General features: G+C 46.2%; 5 protein-coding genes across 9 annotated transcripts in view; 2 read left to right on the forward strand and 3 right to left on the reverse strand.

Moving 5' to 3' along the window:
- The window catches only part of dlg4b (discs, large homolog 4b (Drosophila)), a 29,217-nt gene extending 27,695 nt beyond the window's left edge, over positions 1 to 1,522 (reverse strand). Inside the window, exons 1-3 of the mRNA XM_019873929.1 lie at positions 1,001 to 1,522; positions 803 to 913; positions 159 to 229 (exon numbers count right to left, since the gene is read on the reverse strand). Of these exons, the coding sequence (XP_019729488.1) occupies positions 159 to 229; positions 803 to 913; positions 1,001 to 1,019 (201 nt within the window). The 5' untranslated portion in view covers positions 1,020 to 1,522. The remainder of the gene's footprint in view (positions 1 to 158; positions 230 to 802; positions 914 to 1,000) is intronic.
- A 422-nt stretch (positions 1,523 to 1,944) lies between these two features.
- Positions 1,945 to 6,294, reverse strand: LOC109518232 (7SK snRNA methylphosphate capping enzyme-like). Of its 2 annotated transcripts, none has more exons than XM_019873967.1 (8): positions 6,010 to 6,294; positions 5,027 to 5,324; positions 4,561 to 4,805; positions 4,086 to 4,356; positions 3,056 to 3,605; positions 2,766 to 2,978; positions 2,584 to 2,692; positions 1,945 to 2,522 (listed from the first exon to the last, which is right to left on the reverse strand). In XM_019873967.1, exons 2-8 carry the CDS (start codon positions 5,299 to 5,301, stop codon positions 2,485 to 2,487), a joined length of 1,701 nt encoding a protein of 566 aa, XP_019729526.1. In that variant the 5' UTR covers positions 5,302 to 5,324; positions 6,010 to 6,294; the 3' UTR covers positions 1,945 to 2,484. The 2 variants fall into 2 exon arrangements, with proteins under 2 accessions (XP_019729526.1, XP_019729519.1); XM_019873960.1 differs by having other exon boundaries at positions 5,724 to 6,293.
- Positions 6,295 to 6,622: 328 nt separating this feature from the next.
- Positions 6,623 to 8,465, reverse strand: trappc1 (trafficking protein particle complex subunit 1). Of its 3 annotated transcripts, none has more exons than XM_019874013.1 (5): positions 8,370 to 8,465; positions 7,860 to 7,958; positions 7,294 to 7,364; positions 7,080 to 7,218; positions 6,623 to 7,003 (listed from the first exon to the last, which is right to left on the reverse strand). In XM_019874013.1, exons 1-5 carry the CDS (start codon positions 8,451 to 8,453, stop codon positions 6,875 to 6,877), a joined length of 522 nt encoding a protein of 173 aa, XP_019729572.1. In that variant the 5' UTR covers positions 8,454 to 8,465; the 3' UTR covers positions 6,623 to 6,874. The 3 variants fall into 3 exon arrangements, with proteins under 3 accessions (XP_019729572.1, XP_019729580.1, XP_019729588.1); XM_019874021.1 differs by lacking the exon at positions 8,370 to 8,465 and adding an exon at positions 8,154 to 8,349; XM_019874029.1 differs by lacking the exon at positions 8,370 to 8,465 and adding an exon at positions 8,146 to 8,349.
- A 1,245-nt stretch (positions 8,466 to 9,710) lies between these two features.
- On the forward strand, positions 9,711 to 13,105 carry LOC109518241 (voltage-gated potassium channel subunit beta-2). 2 transcript variants are annotated; one of them, XM_019873980.1, is made up of 15 exons: positions 9,711 to 9,912; positions 10,244 to 10,517; positions 10,745 to 10,788; positions 10,935 to 10,972; positions 11,103 to 11,182; positions 11,326 to 11,370; positions 11,452 to 11,496; positions 11,566 to 11,609; positions 11,777 to 11,863; positions 11,955 to 12,040; positions 12,180 to 12,300; positions 12,372 to 12,466; positions 12,539 to 12,659; positions 12,727 to 12,815; positions 12,919 to 13,105. In XM_019873980.1, exons 2-15 carry the CDS (start codon positions 10,246 to 10,248, stop codon positions 13,009 to 13,011), a joined length of 1,260 nt encoding a protein of 419 aa, XP_019729539.1. In that variant the 5' UTR covers positions 9,711 to 9,912; positions 10,244 to 10,245; the 3' UTR covers positions 13,012 to 13,105. The 2 variants fall into 2 exon arrangements, with proteins under 2 accessions (XP_019729539.1, XP_019729546.1); XM_019873987.1 differs by lacking the exon at positions 9,711 to 9,912 and having other exon boundaries at positions 10,215 to 10,517.
- Positions 13,106 to 13,761: 656 nt separating this feature from the next.
- slc25a11 (solute carrier family 25 member 11) lies at positions 13,762 to 17,060 on the forward strand. The gene is made up of 10 exons (XM_019874000.1): positions 13,762 to 13,951; positions 14,339 to 14,491; positions 14,594 to 14,711; positions 14,789 to 14,877; positions 15,835 to 15,925; positions 16,019 to 16,109; positions 16,187 to 16,286; positions 16,356 to 16,389; positions 16,566 to 16,583; positions 16,699 to 17,060. Exons 1-10 carry the CDS (start codon positions 13,887 to 13,889, stop codon positions 16,852 to 16,854), a joined length of 915 nt encoding a protein of 304 aa, XP_019729559.1. The 5' UTR covers positions 13,762 to 13,886; the 3' UTR covers positions 16,855 to 17,060.
- Positions 17,061 to 19,514: the final 2,454 nt, after the last annotated feature.

Below are 19,514 nucleotides of genomic sequence, written 5' to 3' on the forward strand. Positions count from 1 at the left end.
GTGTGTTATTTTCTGCTGGGGGGGGAAGGGGGGGGGGTCACCTCCTTGACGACAGAAAGAGAGAGGAGAGAGGAGAGGAGGGGGCTGTGCTCTCGTTGCCATGGTGTGATGCAGCTGTTGCTAAGGAAAGGTGGTCGGCTGTTGGACGGCAAGCGTACCTGGACAGGTGTCGGCGGACGGCTGGCCGCGTGGCTTTCACACACCGTCAGCTCATAGAACTCCTGGATGTCTGCACACATGGTGACATATTGAGTGCTTGGAAGTATACTTGATCATCACTGTACTTAAAAACCCTGTCCAGTAAATTTTGAGATTTGTTTCTACTTCATAGAAACACATGTTGGAAGATAATTGTTGAACTACGTACCGGTAGTAATCAATTAGGGAGACTGCCTTAATTAAATACCCCAAAAATGTTTTTTCCCCCTTCTGCTGTCCTGACCACTTGAGAGCACCACGTTCTCGTTAGCAGCTGTGAGTGTGCGCACATCACACATAGAAAGCGGAAGAACAAGAGAGGTAAAGATGGGGTTTTTTTTGCCTTGATAGTCAGCTTGTGGACCAGGATTTTGTTTTAGAGGTTTTATTTGGGGTTAATAAGAGACATTTTAATTGTTGCTGGGTGTGTGCCGACTCCCATTTTTTCATTCTGAACACAGCTACATCCCGTTTTGTTTTGTCTTTTTTTGTCACATAAACCTGTCACTTGAGCAGTGTAAAGTTTTTATACCCACTGTATGCAGATATACACTACACACATTTCAACGTTAGTGTCAGTGCCCGAGAAGTGAAATTGCAGTACCAAGTAACGCCTGAAACAGGTCACTCTGGAAGATGTTGAGCAGCTTCTCAGCTTCTCTCCCTTTGACCCCCTCCGAGCAGGCCTCCATCAGTTGCAGCGCTCGCTGAGTGTCTGGAAACGGATGCAAGGCATAAGCCAAGGCACCGCACGCACAATACAAAGAAGCGTTTGAGAAAAATGACTAAAAGGTCATCTCACCGTCTCGCTTCAGCGGCATGTTGTCCTGTGATTCCACAGAAATCCTCTTTAGGGATTTGCCAGGAGCACTGCATGCTGGGTAGTGGAGTCCGCTTGCTTGATGGACTCCACTTAAGCCCAAAGGCAGGAATCAATCACACTTGAAGCAATCGCTGACATCATTTGGTAAAATTCAAGTCCAATGTCTTGATTTATTTGAATGATCAGGCGGCGCAGGGAGAACGGCGAAGACATGTTTTCTCGCAGTTTTTGGTGACCCCACGCAACATACAAACTGAGGGGTAGACTTGACAAACATTAAGAAAGTCTATGTCGGACCTTTCTTTTTTTTTTTGACAACTTTCTCAAATCCTCAAAGTTCTTCGGACACTAACTGGAGGTGTGGCTGGCAGACGCAGGCCCTTCTTCGTCTTCTGCGTCGATTTTCTGCTCAGTCTTCTTTACCAAAAAAAAAACAAAAAAACAAGAAACAAAGAGTAACAGTCTAGGGCATGGTGTCAAACTCAAAGCCCGGGGGCCAGATCCGGCCCGCCACCTCATTTTATGTGGCCCGCAAAAGTAAATCAAACATGTCAACTTCAATGATGCTTGCTAAAATCTGGATTAAAATTAAAAATTTTCATCTGTAATAAATAAGAATGATATTGAAAGCATTTTCTTGTTACCAAACCCGCCATGACAGTAACCTAAACAAAAAATGAATAAACCGTTATTCTTGACTTCTTTACATGGCTTCAGTCATAACAGCCGACAAAACGGTCAAAACAAAAATAACAAGAGTCGAGGAAATGGTATTTAATGTCAAACGGTGTCGTAGGGCTACATGGTTTTTTTTTGCCAGTAACGTCACTCATGTTGCTTCGACACTTCATACATCAACAACCTGAAGCTAAAGATAAATTCATCAGCTTGTGTTTGTTTCTTTTTGTATGCTTTCATACTGAAAGTGTTCAGACAAAAAAAAAAAAGAAAAAGATATTGGCCAGGGCCCAATCTAAACGATGGTTTTCCCCTCACACTTTTTAAGGATTAAAAAATGCTGTTGTTATAAACCCACTGTGTAAAACCTACGAGTAAAATGCCGATGACGTACATTTACAATTCGACCTTGAAAACACAAAAGTCCTGTCACCTCAAGTTCAGCTGTATTACTCCAAAGAGAACGCCGTAGGTGAGCTCTGATCGCATTTCTGCCCTCTCGAACCCAAAGTCAGCCGGGGCCGGGGCTCCAACTCACCCGCGACCACAAAGAAGGCAAGCGTTGTACAAAACGGACGGATGGTCACGCGACTTTCAAAATCCAAAAGCGGACTCATGACATGCGAGTGAGAACACCGCCACACGGACTTCGGCGTATCGATCCCAAATCCCCTCCAAATGCATGATGGGGACACGTCCAGTTTTAGAACAATACAAACAAATGAGCATCACTTCCTGTCTGTGGTGCGTCATCCAATCACGAGCTCACGTCACCGTTTGGGGGCTCACTTCTTGTGGAACAGGTAGATAGGCTGTTTCTCACCTGGAAACAAAATTCAGATCAGTGTGTGTGTGTGTGTGTGTGTGTGTGTGTGTGTGTGTACCAGTGTGTGTGAGGAGTCTGTAGGAGCAGAAGCCGACAGTGTCCATCAAATAGGAAGTGAAGTTCTCTGGTCTCACTTGTAAATTCCTGTAGTGATAGGATGTAGTTGCCTAGGAGACAACACCGGTGCCGTCAATCAAATCACACAGTGAACCCCAATAAGCGAGTGTGCGTGAGTATTACCGAGACTTTTTTGCTGCGGCCGTAGCGTCGCCACGGGTGCGGTTCCAGGATGAACAATCCGCCCGGGGACAGGCTCTGATAGGCTCGTCGGAAAAGTCTGGCCACGCCCTCATCACCGGCTTGCAGCTGCACCCACTTCGTCATGCAGAGACACATGATGACATCATACTGACCCCTCCCGGGCCACGCCTCCTGCTCTGACACGTAGTCCCCCTGTGGCAGGAACCACAAAAGGGTGTTAAATCTCAGGCCATGATGACCACAAACAGGAAGTCGTGAGCGACACTCGCCTGAATGAAGGAGATGTTGTTGGGAAACCTGCGCGAGGGCGGGGGAGCGGCCAGGAGGAGAGGGGGCGCGGCCAGAGGACCGCGACTCACCCTCAGTGAGAGGGGGAAGGCCATGAGACGCACAGCTTCGTCCTCCTTCGGCTCTTCTTGCTTTTGCTCCTCCTTATCAACGCCTTCTCTACTTGGGGAGGAGCGGGACATAAGGGAGCACCTCCTCTTCCTCTCCTCCTCCACGAGGTCATGTGACAGGAAGTGCCTGATGTTCTGCCTGGCAGCGCGCACCAGTCGGCCATCCAGTTCCACCCCGAGGATGTGTGTGGGGTTGAAGGCGCGCGCCACGGTGAGAGTCAGGTGACCGGCGCCACAGCCCACATCCAGCACCTTCTTGTCTTGGAACCAATTGGCTTGCAGCAAGCGCAGCCGCGGGTCCTCCGCCGGCCCCACGCGCCCTTCCCACCCGTTGCCGTAGAACCCGTGGTAGCCATAGAAGCGGCAACAGTTCCCGTACTGGTAGCGACGTTTGTCCTTTTCCGGAGGCTTGCGTGTGCACCTGCAGAGCAACGGTCAAGTACACCAGCAGTCAATTAGGGTAGCTGAACGTCAACAATTTTCAAAATTGGAAACATTCCACGGAGGTTTTTGGAATTGCAGGTTGTGTTTTAATGGGAAAACGTAAATATTGTTGGGGAAAATGCCTTTTAGCATAATCCAATTACTGACTCAAACAACTAATTGAATATAGAGTATAGGCTAAACTCAATCAATGAAAGAATAAATTGCTCAAAAATATAGATAAAACACAATAAAGTTCTACTTGCAAATTAATCTGTCAAAGTCTTTTACGAACTTCATTTAATTCTCCTTTGGACAAAACTGTTTGTATTTATGCTTGAATATGATCCCGTTCCAAATATCCCCAGTTTGTCTTCACATAGAAATTAAGCAGAAAAATGGATCTTAAATTATCCACCACTTTACAAGACTTCAACAAATGACATTCAAGTGTTTGTATTTCATCCAGAACACTCACTTGTCGGGCCCTCGCCCTCCGGCCAGCGGCGTGTGGAACTGGGTGGCCTCCATCCTGTCCACGACGGCACGCGTTGACCTCGCCGAAGTAGTGCGCCGTCGACCCCTCTGGCGCCGGTCACCAGATTTCCGTGCAGTGCCTGGAGGAGGGTGTGAGTGCCTCCTTGGAAGGATCGGGGGCGGGGCGATGTCCTCTCGACAGGTGATAGCCGTGTTGAGTTCGCAAGGCAGAGGTGACACTGCCACACTGCCATCTCTGGACAATACTGGAACTGTCACAATAAACCATACAGTCTGTACAGTTTTATTTTGTTTTGTTGCGGAAAGCATCAACATTGAGAATGGGCAGGAGAGACCATACAGAGAACATTTTTCTGTATTTTTTCCACATATAGAAAGTTATTAACAGTCAAGGTCCCCAAACCACGGAAACATTGAGGTTAACTGCACTGTATGCATGCCAGCGGGTGCCTCACCTGTCAGTCCATCTGTGGAGGGGAAGATGGGACGGTTCACTGCCTCCTTGTCGCCGCCATGATGGTTCCTGTGTCTCCTTCTGGATTTGAGGGGGGACAGCAGGACGCCTTGAGCCCCGCCGCCCGGTCTTCCCTCTTCCTTCAGGTTCAAAGGGTCTGTGATATCTCGGGGAACCAGGATGTCTACAGGGTCCCTGCTGCGGGATGGCAGGGGTGAACACTTTGGAGTCGTCTCATTGGTTGCCCTTATGATGAGAAATGGGAAAAAAGGCGGCAGCTGAGAGACACATGGATGTTACAGGTAAAGTGCAGAATGCATAAAGTCAGTGATGGGAAGTAACCAAGTATAAATAATTGATTACTGTAGTGAAGAAAAAAAAACATGTAAAGAGATAAACTACTTTCATTTAGTTTTTGTTTATGTGCCTTTAAAGGGCATGGCCTTTTGCCACCTCCTCTTCCTCACCTGTTGATGTCTTCGTCCAACAACGAATTCAGGTTGAGAGGGTCGAAGATGTTTCCGCCCAACAGGAAGTGAGTGGGCAGCAGGGATTCCACTTGACTTTCACTACGGACACGACGACGTCGCTTGGCCGGCCCCTTGAAAGCGAGACCTACGGAGTAACGCTTCCTTGGGATGTGCTGAGCAGATGCCGTCACAGTGCTCTGACCACTGCCGTTTGTTGAGGGTCGGGGCTGACGGCCAACGGAGATCTTTTCGGACTTGTCTAGTGACATCATCTTCTTGCTGCGTTAGCTCCTTGCTACAGAACAAAGTAGTGAAATGTTGAACAATATGACATGTGCATTCAAAACTTTAGCTCAATTAAGTGCCCCTGTAAAGGTTACAGTGCATTTTACATTCATTCAGAAGTTTCACTTGTGAACCCTATTCCCAATTTTTAGTGAATAGTGTTGGGTTACAAAGGGTTTGTTTTTTTGTTTTAAGGAAATTGTTTTCAAATGCCCTTCCGTGGGGAACAACATTTGACAACCACTGTACTAAATATTTGTGATGCCTTGGGAATTCTGTGCATGTCACCACTGACTCCACACCCCCTTTTTACACCTTAGCTTTCTCTGTGCTGCATGCTGTCAAAACGTCTGCTGGTTGCAAGTAAAAACTTCTATTTGATTGTATGTGTGTGCGTGGGGGTGCTTACTTGGTCAAAAGATTTTTCTTCTCCAGCGTGTTGTTTCCCAAAGACCCTCGCGATCACTCCAAGTGTGTGACGGGCAAAAATAGAAAAGTGAAGTGCCCTTTTTTTTACCCCCACCCACCGGAAGCTATGTGCGCCAATCGCGGACCAAGACCAGCGGACAGTTAGCTTCTCATTAGCAGTTTGGAGGAAGTGGCTAACACAGTGCTAACTCGACTCCTCCGCGAAGTCCTGTGAGAACAAACATTGTATAACGCGGGTTTGGAGTGCATGTGCGTGTCAAACGTACCTCGACGAGACGCGATAGCTAGCGTTAACCCGCGCGAACTGTTTGGCATCGTCTCACGTCGTCGCGAGACGGCCTGTTTTCATTTACACCAGTCAGAGCAGGGGACACGCCAGCATGAGTGATTGACGACACGAATAACCAATCAGAAACCAGGGTGTCTGTTTGCCTCCCGCAAATGCACCAATCAGAGAGAAGAGATGTCCCAAGCGGCGCCTGACTAAAAAAAATCTACAGATCGATATACGGGGTGGGCCAAAAAGCAGCTGTGCACTTTGTAAAGCAACTTAATTAAAGAAGTGAATAAAGTATGACCGAAACAAGCAGGTGTGAAAGTATGGTAAGAGGGAAAGGTGGACGGAAAAAGCGTGGTATGGAAAGAAGGAAGGAAGGAAGGAAGGAAGGAAGGAAGGAAGGAAGGAAGGAAGGAAGGAAGGAAGAAAGGAAGGAAGGAAGGAAGGAAGGGAGGAGGTAAGGGTGCCAGTCAAGAAGGATAGAAGGTAGCAGGAAAGAAGCACGTATGACATGAAGTAAACAAGGATGGTATAAATGAAAGGATGAAATGGGGGAAGGAAATAAGGAACTGAGGAAGGACGATATGAAGGGAACAAGGATGTATGAATAAAATAGGATACCTTTATTGTCGTTGTTCACAACAAAATTGAAACATTTAAATGGATGACAGCGTGATCTGTGAAAAATTATACAGGATGTAAGAATGGATGAAGCAGGAGAAGTCTCAAACTTTGGTATTTTTGCTTTTTTAAATAAAACACCCCAAGCTCATGTGAGTATTGCACCACTTTTATGTTTAACTGAAATAACCAGCTCCTTCAAAACCATCAAAATGAGAAGAAAAAAAAACGTGTCAAGTGGTGCGTGGGTTGTAATATGGCAGAGCTCTGATGAAGGTGTCCAGTCGTGTGCTGAAGAGATCACTGTCCAACGAGTTACCCAGAATGCACGTCGGGTTCTTGACGATGTTCTCCACATACAGCTGAAATACACACATGTGCGCGTATACGTCATTCGCGTGGGAATGATGGTGTGGATTTGCATAGCACCTCACTGACATTGCTGTAGATGTGCTGCAGCGCATCCCGGGCGTTGCTCACGGAAAGATCTGTGTTCATGACAAATTTGAGTCCACTGGGGGTCTCGAAGTAGTGAAGACGATAGCGGCTGGTCTGGAAGGACTGGAAGCCCTCCTTCCTGAAAATGGCTAAGGAACACAAAGGCAATGCAAACAAAAGGACTGAAAGACTGACCATGTAGCCCAAAGGATACGAGTCCAAAGGAGACATTTTACTAACGAAGGAGCGGATGGAGAACAGCATGCCGTACATCAGCTTGTACTCCTGCAGGCAAAAGGGTCACTTAGATTTTTTTCATCTCCCTTCAAATCAGGATTTCATTCAATCTATTATGGTTAAACTCAAGTCACTTGTTTTCAAATCAACTTTACCCATTTAAATAAATGGAAATCAATTCTACCCCCAAAATTTGGAACATTTTAAGTACTGTAAGAAACAGAGTAATAACATAAGTAAATAGAATGTAAATAATTTTACATCGTGCTTTTGTAGTTCATTTCACAGGACTTTGTGCTTCTCCTTCTAGTGTGCATGCCTATTTCACCAGGGGGCGATTATACATTAAAATTATTAAGCAGCTCTATTTATTTTTCACAGCACATAACAGATATATGCCTGCGATTATTGAATAAACTCTGTTTGCATGTATTTCTGCACGGTTTGTGCTCAAATATCAGTTGTTTGAAAGTTTACAACGACTGCAACATCTTTCCTAGTTTTGTGACCACTGCAATGCAAAAACAAAAGGATCAACTGTACCTCCTCCTTTGAGATACCAGCTTGCTTCTTTCGGTTCCACTCGTTGTAATACAGGCACTTTCCATTTCGGTCGAATATGTACAGGTTATGCACAGTCATCTGAAGCACACACCACGAATGAACGGAATTAGGACATAATTTTGACAAATGTTTTTTTTTAATCCACTTTCTGTGTTACTTTTATTTTTTAGGATTGTATCTAAACCGAGCAAGAGACGTGTTTTTGGTATGTAGGGGGTGAATCCCCAAGCAGGCGTGGGTACATGCAAGAGAGATTCGAACCAACCACCCAACTGTGAAGTAGACGTGCAAACACTTCACGGTGCTGTCAACTGCCGACTTCCCCGGTGTACATGTGAATTCAAGATATTCAAACCCTCAAATCCCTCACAAACACCGAACTTGGCGTCATAGTATTGTTACAATTTAATTGCTTTAAATGGACGAGGGAAATCAAGTCTTGTAAGACAAAAATAGAGATAACGTTTATGAAATGAAATCCGTATTTACCTTGTTTTCCCATTTCCCGTAGGACCCCCAATGCAGAGGCGCCTGCTCATGCGCCTGATTACAATATGCGCGCCGTGTAATCATTTGCACTTTGAAAAAAAATTGGAGTAAAAGCACATCATGCTTATTTTATTCATCGAATGCATCATTATGTACACATTTTTTGAAACTACGACACAGAACTTATTTCTCACGAGGAGTGGACGTTGGCGGCATCGACGGGCAGCTCTCCCGGGGTTGATGCTACCTTTGGAGCGGTATTAAACTTCCAAAGACGAAATGTCCGTCAAGAAATCATTATCGGGTTTTTGGCCAGCAATGTGGAGAGATTTTTCTTTTAGACATGCGTTGAGAGATGTCATCAAATAAACAATTTCGTTGATACGTCGGAGCTGTTACTCTACTAAGGTCCAGTAGGTGGCGGCAGATGATTGTGTTGACCAAAGCGCCGTTGCCCGAGACTTAAGTGTGTAACGACTGGCTGGTGACGCCATTGACGTGTCCCCCCCCCGTTTGCGAAGCTGAAATATAGACTGATAGTGGGTGGGGCACTCTGCACTCTGGGTGCGAATACCTCGTTTTCATTCAAGTGAATTAAAGTCTCTAAATTCGCCATGGGTGTGAATATGAGTATGAACGGTTGCCTCTGTGTTTGTGACCTGCTCCTGACTGGTGGTGACCAGTCCCGAGTGTACACATCGTCAACTGGGACTGACTCCAGATCACCGTGACCTTAATGAGGACAAGCAATAGAAAATAGATGGGTGGATTGATGGATGGATGAATGGGTGGATGGCCTAAGTGACACTGACCTATGGATTCACCCATGTCAAGAGTTAGGATAATAGAGGCTGTTTTATCTGCACTAATCTGCACTAGGGTGTTTATCAGTTGAGGTGGAAATTTACCCTAATGAGGACAAACGGTATAGAAAACAGATTAATGCCCTGAGCATAACTAACCCATGGGTTAGCTAATACATCAAGAGTGGATAATAGAGATTGTCACCATTAATGCACCTATAAGACTCTACAATCAGGAGAAAACAAATCCTCTGTCTTCCATTCAAGGTCATCATGGATTGTGAGCTCAAGTCCAGCCTCATGTGGGGGTCAGACATCACATCTGTAACCACATATGATGGAGGGGGGGGGGGGGGATTAGGGGGCGATCAAATCAAAAAGTGGGCAAGTGTCCATATGTGACATCTGTGCACAGGCCCCAGTATTTTGGCATTTTTTACTTTTAATCAGGATACATGAGTCGTGATAGGTCAGATTAGTGCAAGGGATGGGTTTAAAAAGCATCCCATGAGCGGATAAAGGTAGACGGACGGACAGGGGACAGGAGACCAGGTAGTCAATCATACTACTTCCTCATTAATGTTAGTATTGTTAGTTACAGCATTGTCAGCTCACATAATTGCAAAAAGACATTTTTTTTAAACAATATTTATTGATATAGTGTCGTTCAATGGTTGCTTGCATTGGCCACTGGCTTGACCTCAAACAGCACCGTGACAGAAGATTCCAGTAGAAGTCAGGTATGAGCTAAGGTTGAAGCCAACTTCAAAAACTAACACTGGAGACTCATGTTAACTGGCTAACTGGAGGCTAACCCTGATAGTTAACGTTAGAGGTAAAGTTAAAAGGTAACTTCGTAATCTAACGTTGGATGCTTACTTTGGAAGCTAACATTTGAAGCAAACAGTAAAAGTGAAAGGATAACTTTGGAGTCCAATACTTAGAAAGCTAAAATTGAGGCTAACTTAATTGAACGTTTGGAAATTACCTTCCGAATCTAAATTCAGAAACTAACGTGAGAGCTAATGTTGGTCGCCAGTGTCAGTGATAAAGTTGGCGCTCCTTTTTCAGTCATGTTCGCGAGCCGGGCGCCAGCGACGGTGGGAAAAGGTGCCAAGTTTTCTGTGGAAGAGCTGTACGGTTTTACCAAAAAGCCAAAGTTTACCAAAGGGCATTGCGGGAAAGCAGACAAAGCGGACAGCAAGAAGGACGTAAAAGAGAATGAAGAAGCGGTCTTGGCGTCTCACATCTTGGAGGCAGCCAAGCGGGTTATGGAAAGGCGACGGCTAGAAATCTACATGAGGGAATGTGACGTGACCATGGAGGATTGCGGCATGGCCTACAGGTGAGTGAGCCACGCAGACATGCCCACAGCACCTCCTTTTAGGGGTCGTGTCTGTTGGCTGTCATGACATCCCATAGCCACAATTGACTTGAATAAAATGTTCCCCCCTAGCTGACAGAAAAAGCAAATAACCGTTATTCAAATCAAGTTTTGCTTTTTAATTCCTTTTTAAAATCTGCTTTATATCTCTTAAAAATGCAGTGCTGATGTTGTTTGGTCTTTTTCAGAAATCTCGGAAAAACTGGACTCAGAGTGTCCTGTTTGGGACTAGGTAAACATCTCACTCACACACACGCACACACACATGCATGCGCACACACACACACACACACACACACACACACACACACACACACACACACACACACACACGCACACACCCACGCACACACTTCTCTGCTTATTTTCTTTTCACAGGAACATGGGTGACGTTTGGCTCTCAGATCTCAGATGAGGTGTGTATGTGTGTGTTTTTTGTAATCACTTCACAAACGTGTCCTTGACTGTGTGTGTGTGTGTGTGTGTGTGTGTGTGTGTGTGTGTGTGTGTGTGTGTGTGTGTGTGTGTGTGTGTGTATACCCGCAGATAGCAGATAGTGTGATGACGTTGGCGTATGACAACGGCATCAACGTGTTTGACACGGCTGAAGTCTACGCCTCTGGCAGGTATCCTACACACCAAAGTGTGTGTATGCGTGTGCGTGTGCGTGTGTGTGTGTGTGTGTGTGTGTGTGTGTGTGTGTGTGTGTGTGTGTGTGTGTGTGTGCATGCATACGAGATGGGATTATGCCATCATGTATGTGTTTCAGAGCTGAGACAACTTTGGGAAACATCTTAGAGAAGAAAGGCTGGAGGTAAAGTGACCACGAAGACGATGGAGTAACTCGGCCATCCCGCCAATTGTCGTTGTGATTGTTGTTTTTGTTGTTGACCAGGCGGTCCAGCTATGTGGTGACCACAAAAATCTATTGGGGAGGACCGTGAGTATGATTGACAGCCACTCAATCACAAGGCATTCTTAGATGTTGACATTGCATGGTGTTTTGCAGGGCCGAGACAGAGCGAGGGTTGTCGCGGAAACACATAATTGAAGGTAAACACACATACACTGACACACACACATGGACACGAACATGCAAAAGTTTGGAAGAACTCAAAGTGACACAGCAGAAGCTGAAAAAGTGTGTGTGTGTGTGTGTGTGTGTGTGTGTGTGTGTGTGTGTGTGTGTGTGTGTGTGTGTGTGTGTGTGTGTGTGTAAGGGCTCCGTGGTTCTCTGGCCAGGTTGAAGCTGGACTATGTTGACATCATCTTTGCCAACAGGAGTGACGTCAACTCGCCCATGGAGGGTTCGTGAACGCACTCGGACCCTAAAGCTACGATGCAAAAATTAGAATGCTAACAGACAGCGTGTGTCTCTGTGTGTACATGTGTATGCAGAGGTGGTGCGAGCAATGACATTTGTCATCAACCAGGGCATGGCCATGTACTGGGGCACCTCACGCTGGAATGCGATGGAGATCATGGTAAACTCCATCTGTGCCTGGAGCTTGAAACAATAGTGTGCTACAACCATGTCTGGTGTGTGTGTGTGTGTGTGTGTGTGTGTGTGTGTGTGTGTGTGTGTGTGTTTGTATTTGTGTTTGTGTTTGTGTGGTCTGACAGGAAGCATACTCCATTGCTCGACAATTTAATCTGGTTCCTCCGGTGTGTGAGCAGGCCGAGTATAACTACTTCCAGCGGGACAAAGTGGAACTACACTTGCCAGAACTCTACCACAAGATTGGTACCCCCCCACACACACATACACACACCCAGAGACGCGTGCACACACTCCGTTAATGTGACGTATTTCAGGTGTTGGGGCCATGACGTGGTCACCTTTAGCCTGCGGAATGCTCACAGGAAAATATAACAGCGGCCTCCCTCAAAGCTCCAGAGCTGCCATGAAGGTGAAATCATCTATCATTATCTCGAACACGCATCGGTTGCCATGGTGACCAATCGAGCATATGCATGCGCAGGGTCACGGGTGGCTGAAGGAGCGTCTCTGCAGCGACGAGGGCAAGCAGCAGCTGAGTAAAGTCAAAGAGCTCCATCTGTTGGCAGACAGGATCGGATGCACCCCCGCTCAGCTTGCCATCGGTATACACACGTACACACACAGGCACACAAGTAGGAAGTATTAAAGACGTGACTTGGTGTGTGTCAGCCTGGTGTCTGCGCAGTGAAGGAGTCAGTTCTGTTCTACTGGGTGTATCCAACACGGAGCAGCTCATGGAGAACCTCAGTTCCATCCAGGTAACCAAGCCAAAAACAACCAAGCAAACAGAGGCCATCTGAATCACTGTGCACCAAACAATCACACAGCACTAAATACATAGCCCTTCCTCATGTCTTCCAGGTCCTGTCACAGCTGACTACGGCCCTTATCGCAGAGATGGACACGTTGCTAGGCAACAAGCCCCGGAAGCCCAAAAAGGAGGGAAAAAACTGAGAGGCATCCATATTTAAATGATTGGGTGGAGCCAAAAGTGGCCCGGGTGTCAATGACCAGCACTTCCCATTTGACAAATAAAAACATAACTTTGTTTTTGTGTTTTTTTGAATGAGCATATGTAAAACCTCAGAATCCGACATAAACACGTCACTTTCAATGATGACGTTTGTTCATTTTTGTTCATTTGGATGGCGTTACTCCAACAATCCGCAACATGGTACCATTGAATGGCATTTTGTATTTTGGCACTGATCACACAAAGTTAACTGTGTGCTCACGGAAAAAAAAATTACCAACGATCGCTTTTAATTGATTTGAAAATAACATAATAGCTTCTCCAGTTTGGCATCCCCAACCGGTTTCCTCACTGACGACTCAGGGTTAGGCTCGTTGCACGACAGTACCTCAAATATTACCGAGCCGCGCCTCTTTTGGTACAACCAATGAGAGAAATCCAAACGACTAATGTCTACGTCGCACTAAAAAATATTCCAAAACATCGAAAACAGCTTAAAACATAACATTTGAATTACATGTTTTTGTTTTCTCACAGTCAGAATCACAGGGCGAGTCTAAACGTTCACATGTCTTTTTCCCGTTGTTGTCAGTCACTGATTCCCACATTTCCGAGCTTTGACAAGTGTAACAGCATGTTCGGAGATATTCGGACCCGGCTGCTGATTGGTCGGCTGCCCTAACATGTGTTCGGAAACATTCGACCACGCCTGCTGATTGGCCCGTGGCCTCATGTGACCCACCGTGCCGATTCACAGTGTCACCTTGGCCCTGGCTGCTGCAGGTGGACTGTCCGGCCCACAGGCAGGCACGAAGACAGGAAGTGAGCCGGGAATCGGAATCGGAGCCGGCCAACCATGACGTCTCCGAAGAGCAAGACGTCTCCGAAGGCCGTCAAGTTCCTCTTCGGAGGCTTGGCTGGGTAAGCGCCACCGCTCGCTGCCCAGACTAGCGTGCTAACAGCTAGTTCGTTAGCCAGCTAGCTGCTTTCAGGTCCGAGAGTATCTACCACCTTTGAACTCCTCATGTATGACTGTCAGGTTTTTTTTTCCTCCATCTGTGTGGCCAATAATAAGCATCCTGCACATTATTTACATTATCAGTATGAACTCATGGTAGAGTTGAAATAATCAAAACAATTCCAGCCTTGTTGGTGAATGATAAAGCCGGTTTTAAATTAGATAGCTGCTAGAATAAAGCAAACTTTTATGAACACCTCAAACCATATTAACCGTGCGTGCGTGCATGTGTGTGTGTGTGTGTGTGTGTGTGTGTGTGTGTGTGTGATTGTGGTCGGGGGGGCATACAGGATGGGCGCCACCGTGTTCGTTCAGCCCCTGGACCTAGTGAAGAACCGCATGCAGCTAAGCGGTCAGGGTACCAAGGCTCGAGAATACAAAACCAGCTTCCACGCGATTGCCTCCATCTTGAAGAACGAGGGCATCGGTGGCATCTACACCGGGTAAGTCGCTGTGACCTTTCACCCTCCTGGCAAGTGGTTAATGTCCACTGTGTGTGTGTGTGTGTGTGTGTGTGTGTGTGTGTGTGTGTGTGTGCATCTTAGACTGTCTGCAGGTCTGCTGCGCCAGGCCACCTACACCACCACCCGTCTTGGCATCTATACCATTTTGTTCGAGAAGATGACCTCAGCCGACGGTCGCCCGCCAAACTTCTTCCTCAAGGTGCCTGGCGCGAGCCCCCCCTTCCCCCACCACCAATGGGATCTCCACTCTGATATTGTCCTGTACTCCTCCTACAGGCGCTGATCGGGATGACGGCCGGCGCCACGGGGGCATTCGTGGGCACACCAGCTGAGGTGGCACTCATCCGGATGACGGCGGATGGGCGGTGAGGGTCACTACATCAGACCACTGCCACTACTACATCTTGTTTCCATTACTATGACATCACTCTTGTCACTGTTACACCATATGTCACTTTTACAACATTTTGTATTAACACTACATCATTGATGTGGTGCTACTTGATCAGGGATGGGCAACACAAAGGCTGGAGGGTGCAACAATTTTTCATCAGTGCTACTCGGGGGTCCACGTAGAACCGGGCACTTGTTAGCAAAATGTATGACAAAAATGTGATTTTAAATATGCACAAAATGCATGCAAAATATGTTTAGTGAGCAACAAAATCACTCCTTTTTTTCAGGGTAAAGGGCTCTTGCATAAAAACTGCTGTTCAAGGACAGCACAAAACTGCTGAACAAGAAACCAACATGAAGCGCAAAACTTTTTTTTTTCTCCCCTACAAAAATCAACTCACTCAAAATTGGAACATTACTGAGATACTATGTTTGTCCTGCATATCATTCCAAACCCGCAAGAAATTATTATGACTACTCACGTTGTAGCACAAGGCAGTAAAAGGCCCACTGTAGGCATAGCTAAGACATATCCGCCATCTAGTGGCGATCGGTGATATTACAATTTACAACTACAGCACATTTGCAGTTTGGCATTGGTGGATTTGCGTATTATCTATTTTTTGCCTGCTGTCATCAAATTATAATAGAATATTCATTGTTTTCATCATACAGCACTACGCAATTGTTTTTCCGGCACTGATGTATTATTGAAACGTTACTACATGATCAAACATGACCTAATTTTTTACTTTCCTCCTACATCTTACTTAAATCACTACTATATCATGTCACTAATGCATCGAATGTAACTAGTGAGTCATTTGTATGGCACTACTACATCATTGTTAATGCTCATCACTACACAGCGGTTGGAGAGTGATTGCGCAGTTGTGGCATGTTCTCACATGACATCGTATGTGCAGACTTCCTGTTGACCAGCGACGAGGGTACACCAACGTGTTTAACGCTCTGGCTCGGATCATGCGTGAGGAGGGTGTCACCACGTTGTGGAGGGTGAGCGCCTGCCCACCTCCCTGCCTCCTACGCCCACATTTGTTTGTCTCCTCTGGCTCATTGATAATTGTGTTTTGTTTTGTTTTTTTAAAGGGGTGCATTCCCACAATGGCGCGGGCAGTGGTGGTCAACGCTGCCCAACTAGCATCTTACTCACAGTCCAAACAGGCACTGCTAGACTCTGGTAAATACACACGTGCACAAACACACACCCCCGTTCATCCAGTTTGTGATCACTCACGTGCGTCTCATGTCCTTTAGGCTACTTCGGTGACGACATCCTGTGTCATTTCTGCGCCAGTATGATCAGCGGCCTGGTCACCACGGCGGCGTCCATGCCCGTCGATATCGTCAAGACCAGGTGAGACCCAAGCGTTCGCCAAACCGAGGCGCGCGCCTCTCACCGCCTCCCCTGATTGTCTTTTTGCAGAATTCAGAACATGAGGATGATTGACGGCAAACCTGTGACATTGCTGGCCTCAGTTCAGGTCATTGTTCACGACACTGGCCACAATTGGCATCCATGGGAGAGTTCCCAGGCAAAAACTACTGCTGCCCCAAAAAGAACACAAAGGCTCGTCTCACATTTTCCAAACGACATCTTGGTGATCCTCAAGACTTTTGGAAAAACATTCTGTGGGAGTACAAGAACGGCCTGGTGAGTCTGCATGGGATGACAACAACGAAACACAAAAACAGTTTTCCCAAACGGTGGGGGCCGGGGGGGAATGAATGCGCAAGCATGCTGGTGTCATCTGTGCTCTGACCTGTAGGAGGTGCTGGTGCGCGTGGTGGGCAAGGAGGGCTTCTTTTCGCTGTGGAAAGGCTTCACGCCGTACTACGCTCGCCTCGGACCGCACACTGTGCTCACCTTCATCTTCCTGGAGCAGATGAACCGCCTGTACAAGACCTACGTGCTCGAACGCTAACACACGCCGACCGAGACGGACGCGCGCACAAACGCAACCATAGGTGTTATAATTATATTCTTTTTATAAGAAGAATGGAAAAAAATGGGGATTTAGGTCATGGATTACAACTTTCTGTCACTTATCGCCCCAACAACAACAGCAAGACTAACCACGGTGGCAGATGCTCTATATGATGATGGTCTATTAAAAACTTTGGGACAGTTGGTTGGACTTTGTCAATGCCATCTTATTGCATCATGTGACTAACATAAACACAGAGACAGGCACACAAACCAGAGATACGCACATGCAAACATGGGGAAGACAAACACGGAGACGCACGTATGGAAACACACACGAACAGAGACACGTGCCAACGGACGCACAAAAACAAAGATACACAAACACCGAGGTGTACTGAAACTCACAGATGGACACAGAAACAGACAAACACACAAGCAGATCCACACTGAGAACCGAACAAGGGAACACACACAGACATCAAGACAGTGATGTGATATATAGTGTGTGTGTGTGTGTGTGTGTGTGTGTGTGTGTGTGTGTGTGTATACGCACACACACACACACACACACACACACACACACACACACACACACGGAAAAACAGATACATAAACACTCAAATTTGTACATTTCACACGCATAGATATACACAATCAGACAACAAGGAGACAGGCACACACACACAAATAAACTTATAAAGTGGTCATGTGACATTGAACACATGATGAAGCCACTCAACGCGTGGACAAGTATGAGTGTAAGTGTTACACGAAAGTCATGTAGTTGCCCACATAGTCTTGAACGTCGTCCATTTTCGACTGCATCGCTACACTCTTGGACTAATCGCCAGCTAATCGCAGCGCACATCAAGCCTAGACAGGCAAGAGTCCATGCAGAAAGGGTCCGAGCCCGGATTCGAACCCCTGGCCTCGTAACAGTCGAGGCAGACGTGCTTACCACTCGGTCACCTCGCCGGGCAGTTCTCAAGATTACTTTTCTATTTCTGCTCTCCACTGCTTAAGGTGAACGGAAAGGTTAAAAGCGTGTGTGCGGCTGTGTGACTGACCTTTGCTTGAAGGCTGAGCGTGTCATATTTCTCCTTTAGATGAACTCTGACCTTCTCTCGGGGCGCGCCAGGGACCGTCTGACTGTTACACACGCACAGTGTATAATGTCATTCATTTTGGAACACAGAACAAATGTGGCTTGAGTGAATTTGTGGCTGAAGATCCCCGCCCCGAATACAACCTGTGTTACCATGGTAGCACAGGATGACGCGCTTTCACAGACACCTTACATGCTCGTGCAACACATGCAAGCTCTCACATGTAGTGCTGTGAAATAGTATTTGACCTCTTCTTGATTTCTGTGTACTTTGCATATTTATAAAAGGTTTCAGTTCGTCAAACCAATTTTAATACCACACCGAGACAACCCAAGTAAATACAAAATGCAGTTTCTAATTGCTAATGTAATTTATTGAGGCACAAAAAAAAATCCATTCGCACCACATTTGATGAATCAAGAAATCACATAAATAGTATTTGTCTCACAAAGTGGAGTTGGCTACAAAATCTCAAGAAACAAACGCATCATGCCAAGTTACGAAGAAATTCAAGAAGAAATTAGAAAAAAAGTTATTGAAATCTATCCGTCTGGAAAAGGTTAGAAAAGCAATTTCCAAGACTCCAAGGCTTCAGCAAACCATAGACATGACCCACAAATGGATAAAACTGGGAATAGTGGCAAACATTCCCAGGAGTGGCTGACCAGCTAAAATTACTCCAATAGTGTGACGACGACTTATCCAAGAGGTTGCAAAAGAACCTAGAACAACACCCAAAGAACTCTTGACATTGCTGGCCTCAGTTCAGGTCATTGTTCACGACACTGGCCACAATTGGCATCCATGGGAGAGTTCCCAGGCAAAAACTACTGCTGCCCCAAAAAGAACACAAAGGCTCCTCTCCCATTTTTCACACGACATCTTGGTGATCCTCAAGACTTTTGGAAAAACATTCTGTGGACTGATGAGTCAAAACCTGAACTTTTTGGAAGATATGCGGCCCGTTATGTCTGGGGTAAACCTGGCACAGCATTTGATAAAAAGAACATCATGCCAACACTGATGCATTGTGGTAGCAGTGTGATGGCCTGTGGCTGCTTTGCTAACTCAGGACCTGGACAGCTTGATGTGATTGATGAAACAATTAATTCAGCTGTCTACCAGAAAATCCTGAAGAAGAATCTTTGACAGTTAATTTGCATCCTCAAACTCAAATACTTTTTCACGGCATTGTATGCTCTTTCTCTCTTACAAACACACATCTCACTAATGGTCTCTTTCACAAATATCAACACGTTATAGTGTCACATGCCTTACAGTCAAGCAGGCTTGAAGATGACATCCGCAAAAAAATTCTACACACTCCCTTGGCCTCCCTCTGGGCCCGCCCCCCCCCGCATCCTCAAACTCAAATACTTTTTCACGGCATTGTATGCTCTTTCTCTCTTACAAACACACATCTCACTAATGGTCTCTTTCACAAATATCAACACGTTATAGTGTCACATGCCTTACAGTCAAGCAGGCTTGAAGATGACATCCGCAAAAAAATTCTACACACTCCCTTGGCCTCCCTCTGGGCCCGCCC

The sequence above is a fragment of the Hippocampus comes genome, unplaced genomic scaffold (assembly GCF_001891065.2).
Source record: "Hippocampus comes isolate QL1 unplaced genomic scaffold, H_comes_QL1_v1.1 scaffold115, whole genome shotgun sequence".
NCBI classification, from domain to species: Eukaryota; Metazoa; Chordata; class Actinopteri; order Syngnathiformes; family Syngnathidae; genus Hippocampus; species Hippocampus comes.

Excerpts from the sequence above, each read along its gene's own strand:
- LOC109518232 (XM_019873967.1), bottom strand. The coding sequence starts at position 5,301 with ATGATGTCACTAGACAAGTCCGAAAAGATCTCCGTTGGCCGTCAGCCC. Across the intron at positions 4,806-5,026 it reads TTGGACGAAGACATCAACAG|GGCAACCAATGAGACGACTC; the intron begins GTGAGGAAGAGG and ends TCTCATCATAAG. Across the intron at positions 4,357-4,560 it reads CTCCACAGATGGACTGACAG|TTCCAGTATTGTCCAGAGAT; the intron begins GTGAGGCACCCG and ends TTATTGTGACAG.
- trappc1 (XM_019874013.1), bottom strand. The coding sequence starts at position 8,453 with ATGATTACACGGCGCGCATATTGTAATCAGGCGCATGAGCAGGCGCCT. Across the intron at positions 7,219-7,293 it reads AAAATGTCTCCTTTGGACTC|GAAGGAGGGCTTCCAGTCCT; the intron begins GTATCCTTTGGG and ends AGCCATTTTCAG. Across the intron at positions 7,004-7,079 it reads TGCAGCACATCTACAGCAAT|CTGTATGTGGAGAACATCGT; the intron begins GTCAGTGAGGTG and ends TGTGTATTTCAG.
- LOC109518241 (XM_019873980.1), top strand. The coding sequence starts at position 10,246 with ATGTTCGCGAGCCGGGCGCCAGCGACGGTGGGAAAAGGTGCCAAGTTT. Across the intron at positions 11,183-11,325 it reads GAAGTCTACGCCTCTGGCAG|AGCTGAGACAACTTTGGGAA; the intron begins GTATCCTACACA and ends TATGTGTTTCAG. Across the intron at positions 11,610-11,776 it reads GCGGAAACACATAATTGAAG|GGCTCCGTGGTTCTCTGGCC; the intron begins GTAAACACACAT and ends TGTGTGTGTAAG.
- slc25a11 (XM_019874000.1), top strand. The coding sequence starts at position 13,887 with ATGACGTCTCCGAAGAGCAAGACGTCTCCGAAGGCCGTCAAGTTCCTC. Across the intron at positions 15,926-16,018 it reads GTGTCACCACGTTGTGGAGG|GGGTGCATTCCCACAATGGC; the intron begins GTGAGCGCCTGC and ends GTTTTTTTAAAG. Across the intron at positions 16,287-16,355 it reads GTCGATATCGTCAAGACCAG|AATTCAGAACATGAGGATGA; the intron begins GTGAGACCCAAG and ends GTCTTTTTGCAG.